This window comes from Sinocyclocheilus anshuiensis, unplaced genomic scaffold (assembly GCF_001515605.1).
Source record: "Sinocyclocheilus anshuiensis isolate Anshui unplaced genomic scaffold, SAMN03320099.WGS_v1.1 scaffold144, whole genome shotgun sequence".
NCBI lineage: Eukaryota > Metazoa > Chordata > Actinopteri > Cypriniformes > Cyprinidae > Sinocyclocheilus > Sinocyclocheilus anshuiensis.
The window spans coordinates 313,811-320,540 of NW_015555720.1; the positions used below are offsets into that span (position 1 = coordinate 313,811).

At 33.0% G+C, this 6,730-nt stretch overlaps 1 protein-coding gene across 1 annotated transcript in view; it reads right to left on the reverse strand.

The window, feature by feature from the left end:
• Nucleotides 1–4,498: 4,498 nt before the first annotated feature.
• Nucleotides 4,499–6,730, reverse strand: part of LOC107672365 (olfactory receptor 2AT4-like) — a 4,501-nt gene continuing 2,269 nt past the window's right edge. The window contains exons 2-3 of the mRNA XM_016465525.1: nucleotides 5,651–5,660; nucleotides 4,499–5,470 (exon numbers count right to left, since the gene is read on the reverse strand). Of these exons, the coding sequence (XP_016321011.1) occupies nucleotides 4,499–5,449 (951 nt within the window). The 5' untranslated portion in view covers nucleotides 5,450–5,470; nucleotides 5,651–5,660. The remainder of the gene's footprint in view (nucleotides 5,471–5,650; nucleotides 5,661–6,730) is intronic.

Below are 6,730 nucleotides of genomic sequence, written 5' to 3' on the forward strand. Positions count from 1 at the left end.
GGCTTGCTTAGTTGGGGACATTTAATAATGAGCAATATTGTCTATTTGATTGCACAGACACTACTGGAAGAGAAGAGAACTGAGCTGGACAATGTCATCACTGAAGCAACGATGAACTGACTTTAACAGAATTGAATTTTGTTTGTTAAAGTTACTTAATAAAAAAAAGTTAATGTCAGCTCAGTTTAATTAAATAATGATAGAAACAACTTTTAATTTTACTTATGTATTTGTAAATGTTAAAATTAACATGAACTAAGACTAGTAAATGCTTTATAATTATTTTTCATTGTTAGTTTATGTTAACTAATGTTACTAATGTTAAGAAATGGAGCTTTATTGTAAAGTGTTACCAAAAATGCGAAAAGAATCACAAAAATGTTCTGTTCTTAACTAACTAATATTTTTATTGAGTAAATATTTAATTAATGAACAGGGAAAAAAATCCAAGCTCAAGAAACCACTCAATTAGTATTTTAGCTGCAATATTTTTAGGCCCAAAATTGTATTTTCAATAGGTCATGCTTAAAAAGAAGTACGGGAGAGGGAAGAATTATTCTTGTTAATGTAGACTGAAAATATAATTGCAGTTTTATAGACCCAACTATATTGTACTATACACATTGGCATTAACTGACAAAGCAAGTTTAGAAAATGGATGAGCAGAAATGAAATGCTCTTTGTTATAATGATATCATAGGATGCAAAACTCAAGATCTGATTAGAAATGTTGCTCCACAATAAGTATGTCAAACAACGAGTCGCTAGTTTATTGTTAAAAAGTCAAGCATCAATACGGCATAACATCCCTTAGTCTATGTTAAAGCTTACCATGTTCACATGTATGTTTATATTAATATTTGGGGAGAACAAAACTCACACAATGTGTGTATCTTCAGATTTTTTTTTTTAATGTTTCATCACTACCATAGCCATGATTTCATATAATGACCTGGAATGGTAATGGCTTGCTGGAATGATAAGTTTAAATGTTGATGACGTTAATAAATAGATTATTTTAAAATGTGTCTCTCAGCAGAGGTAATTTAGTTGTTTGGAGGAGCATCTGGTACAGAAATGGTATCCAAGGACTGATGTAACATGAGACTACTCATTGTTGCTTATTACCTTTGTCAGTTAACCCAAAGCAGGATGAAAACATATTTATTACGTGACTCTGTGCTTTAATTAGACCCAAGGGAGGCTTACTAACTGTCATAACGCTTCTTAAAAGCACAAACTATTATTGTTTTGAGTGTGTGGTTAATAAACATTTGCTCTTGTATTGCCTCAATCAGATCGTATTTTAAATAAACAAATACATTACATAATAAATGTTTAACAAATAAATCACATAACAATTCATCTTGTTTATGTTTGTTTAGCTATTTATTTATATTTATATGTTGATTTTGTTTTTCATTTATTTTTGTTTATTTGCATGTATTTTATTTACACATGATTTACTCACTATTTACTTGTCCCCAGTAAAGTTGTAATTACTGGTAATTACAATGTCTCCCAAACACATTATATTTTAGTTGTCCTTTTATTTATTTCCTGAAATATGGACTTTTTAAAATGGTTATGTTTTCTTTCGAATACACAGAAGTATTTAAATGACAATATGACACTATAAAGCACAGGAAACATATGGAATATAGCACAAATACTAGTATATTTAAGACAATTAGTAGTCAGTACATACTAGCTGTATACTTACATTACACACTTTGCTAGTGATAACACATTTCAGAATGTAGCAAGGAACATTCATATCAGAAATAGCTTCTTAACACCACAGACACTGTTGTTATGTATTTGCGTGTACAGTATGCATTAAATTCTAATCTTATTGTCTAACATAAAATCATTATCACTTGACTTTTTCAGATATTTTAAAAACTGCAGGTTCATCCTGTATTCACACTGTAAGTCAAAAGATACCTGTCACAAACAAGGTGTTATGGGTAATATAAATACTGAAAAGCACATATGGATGTAATACGTGATGCCACATTTTGCATACTTATTAAATGTTTTTTTACCAGCGAATGATGGAGATCTGTGTTTTGTCTTACTGTTGTTTAGTACACTGAAAAAAAACCTTAATAGACATAGTGTTTTTTGAGTGAAGAAAGCGCTTTATTTATACAAACATCAGCTCTTTATTTACCCTTGCAATGTAAACAAGCAGAGATCTATCTCCATACTGTTATAAGGTTATACATACACTGTAAAAAATGACCGTGAATTTAACGGTAAAAGAATGTAAAAATGCTACAGTAAAAACCTGTTAAATGGTTAACGGTAAATTCCCCTACTATATACGGTGAAAAACTGTATTGGACATTACATGTATTGGACATCAATTTTACGGTAGTATACCGTTTTTGGAAGTGAAAAATACCGTATAATTTACAGTGAATACCCGTAAATTGACATTCCCAGAATTCCCTGCGTTACATTTCAAATTTGATGTTTTTTTGTTGAAATAACTATGTTTCTTCTTAGTTTTTTCTTATCAGTTTTGTATATTAGGGTTGTGTGTTACACCTAATGTTGTTAAATGAATGTTTATTGCATTATTTCAGTTTCATGTGTGTTACCATGATGGTGTTTAGCGTTTGTGTGAATGACACTGTGCACCTTCTATATATGTTATTATTTAAAAGCTGCTTGTGATGGGCTTTGGCTCATAATGTGACTTTCTCATCACCACCTGCATTTGGTTGTTATCAGTATTACAAAGGTACAAAACAGATTTCAGTACTTTAATAGGTTGGTATATTAACATGATATCAGTTAATGAAATTACGGTATTTAACTGTAAATTTAAGTTAAAACCGTAAAACCTAAAACGTTGCTACCGTAAACGGTAAAATTCCGGCAACCACAGCTGCCGGTTTTTTACTGTAAATTTTACGGAATTTTTTTTACAGTGTATAGTTATAAGGTCTCGCCAACAGTCTGAGGATCCAATGGCGTTACGAGTTTTAGTTACAGCCTCTTTTCATGGGTTAAATGTTTGTAAAACCCACAAACAGACGTAAAGATGACAAATAGCATTGATAAAAAAAAATAAAAATGAAATGTAGAGATATGAAGTTTCCGCCTGACAGCTTGTAGTATTATAAATTTATTTATTTTAATTTGATAATTTTCCACAGCACACCTGACAACCTATTACGGAACACTTGGGAAACACTGTACTATGATATGGGATGTGCTCATTTTAATCTCACATGTAAGATATTTATGTGTATGAATAAGATACTTATTTACAGCAAACATTCCAAAATGCAAAGTATCTATTTCAAATTTCTTCCAAACAGTTTAGTATAAAAATTTGATGGCCGTGTTCAATATTTTATATGACTTCAAAAAAGCATGCAGTGAACATAAATTGCAGTAGGCTAACAAATGACATTGAGCATCATAAATGGTCAGATTTGTTTTTACTTGATAACAGCCTCCATTTCTACATACTGTAGTATATTCACATTTTCACACATATACTTTTAGATCATGTATGTTATACACTACAGTTCAAAAGTTTAGGGTCAGTAAGTTCAAAGTTAAGTTTAAAGAAATTAATACTTTATTCAGCAAATTGACAGTAAAAGTGACAGTAAAGACATTTATAATGTTACAACAGATTTCTCATTCATCTGTTCTCATCAAAGAATCATAAAAATATCATGGTTTACACAAAAGATATTAAGCATTACAACTGGGTTCCAACATTGATAATAATAAGAAATGATTTTTAACACCAAATCAGCATAATAGAATGATTTCTGATGGATGGTTGTAACACTGAAGACTGAAGAAATCACTACTGAAAATTCAGAATAAATGACATTTTAAAATATATTAAAATGAGAGCAGTTTTTTGTTTAAATAATGTCACAGTATTACTGTTTTACTGTATTTTTTTATCAAGATTATGTAAATGTAAAGACTTTCAAAAACATTAAAAAATCTTACCAACCCCAAACTTTTGTGTAGCTGTAGACCAAATTATATTATTATTATTATTATTACTACTACGCTTCATTTGTCTGACATGAACCTTCTCACAATGAAATTCTGAATTACATTTTCACAGAACTGAATATATTTTCATTCTCATAGTTTCTCAACCTGCTTTTATAGCAAATAATGCACATCAATTAAAGAATGAAATTCCTAAATTACATTAAGATCTTAATGTAATTATTTTTTACACTGTCAAATTTACACCTAAAATGATCTAACATGGGTATAACATTATTATTATTATTAAACTTTTTTAGCTAACCTTTTTAAAAAATATATTTAGCAATCCAAACATGATATAGATAGATAGATAGATAGATAGATAGACAGACAGACAGACAGACAGACAGATAGACAGATAGATAGTTAGATAGATAGATAGATAGATAGATAGACAGACAGACAGACAGACAGACAGATAGATAGATAGATAGATAGATAGATCTTTTAGTTACTTTTATTTAGTTATTTTGACTTCTTTATGTGGGTCAATACGTGCACCATAACAAGGCATGACTTTCTTCATATAGCTTCTGAGGCTCTCATCTCTAAGGCCATAAATGAGCGGGCTCAGAAAGCGTGGAAGCAGGATGAAGCAGAAATAATAGATAAAAGACATATCTGCTTGAGACAAGTTTACACGCTGGACAAGAAAGAGTTCTGCGACAGGCTGGGAGAAGGCCATCACGCTGAGGAGCAGCTGGAACCCATGAAGCAGCACTGTGTGCTGAGCCTTCCTCACTGACACCCGGTCCTGCCGCATCCGCCGGGTCTCCAACAGGATCCGAATGTACGTGAAGAGGATAACCACAGCGACCACTGCAAAGAAGATCCCGTTGAGGCTGACTTTGAACAGAGCCTGAATGGGAGAAGCATTGAGCACAGCAGTTTTGCAGAGCACAGGGGTCGAACGGACATCTACGTTCGGCTTGAGCCGCATCAAGACAAAGTCAACGGTGGGCAGAATACAGCTGATGATCCAGAGGCTTAGAACGATGATCCAAATCCATTCAGGTCTCCAGATGGCAGGACGGTGAAGCGGGTAGAAAATAGCTACGTAACGCTCCAATGACATTGTGGAAAGGATGAGTGGGGTGTTTAGAAATGTAGCAGTGGACACAAACAGCAATGGAGCACAGAAGACGATTGCAAATTGTACAAAACTCATCACTAGCAAGAAAAGGGATACAGAGGAGAGCAGCTGCAAGGTGTCGTTGATCAGCATGTAGGTGAAGAGGATGTAACGGGAGCTGTCAAAGAACTGCCTGTGAGATGCAAATGTGTACAGCGTCAGGAGGATGAAGAACAGGAAGGCAATGAAGAACGGAATCACCACACACACCTTCACAATGACAGAGATGTTAATGCTGGACGTCGTGTTGCCTGGGAGGTCTGTCAGATTCTGCATGGTTTCAAGCACTCTGCAGAGCTGAAAGGAAGTTTGCAAAAGAAAATGTATTTAGTTTGGAATGTGGTAAATGAGAACAGTATAGAATAAAGCAGTAGGTATCTCAAACGTCTAATGTAATGTTCACTGGATTATTAATAGGAGATTCTGCATCTGATCTGATTTCCATTCATGAAGTAAACTTTACGCTTGTTCACTCACCACACTGCCTCTGTTGGAAGAGAAATTAAAAGATAATTAGAGATGGGCAGCCCACTTTTATACTGCTGAAGATTTGCTTCATGACAAAGGAATGGGATTTGTTTTCCCAAAGGATGGATTAATTTCACGCTATGAATGCAAAGCATCATTATAGCAATTAACAACCAAACAATCCAAACAAAACAAATCAAGTTGGCTGTAACTTGAAAGAGTGTTTGTGAATCAATAGGCAATGTGCTTTTGAAAAATAATTGATAATAATCATATGCTTTTTTTTTTTTGAACGTTTATACATTAAAAAAAACAAATTCTATGTTTTGTTTTGTATCCGAGGTTTTATTCATCTGGTTAATAAGACTGGATTGTTTGTGCAAAATTGTTGATAATAATCATAAGTTTTTTATAAATATCTAAATATTGTATCCAAGGTTTTATATGTAGACCTAATTTCTTCATCTGGTTAACAAGACCCTATAGCAAAACTGTCTGTTATTAATTATGTGAAACTATTTATTTTCCATTTGTGACCCTGGAGCACAAACCAGTCATAAGTAGCACGGGTATATTTGTAGCAATAGCCAAAAAAAATGATGTATAAATCTTTGTAAAAAGCTTTCAGATTATGTATAAATCTCAAATAAAAAAGGTTACCCTTATGACTGGTTTTGTGGTCCAGGGTCACATTTATTAAATAAGTTATATATCAATTATATGCACTGTTGCATTTAATAAAGTAATTTTGTAGTAAAGTATTTTTCTTTCCTTTCCAACTAATCTGTTATATAAGTTGTCAAATATTCACTGCTGGGTAAGCATATTCAGAATGTTTGTCTGTTTCTTATGGCTAGTCATTAACAGAGCTATCAATTATTGACTGCACTGTCGTGCTCTGCCTTATTTTATAATTTTGTTTGTTCTGCAGTGCAGCAGAAAAAGTTGTACTCAGAGACGAAAGTACATTGGCAGCTCGAACTGCAGTGTCATATGCGTCACTCATAAGGGCAGTGTTACGTATCCCGTCCATGAACTTCCGTCTGCTAGCCATCAGAGGTCACCCTTTCCATTTTCATTGACTCTCGC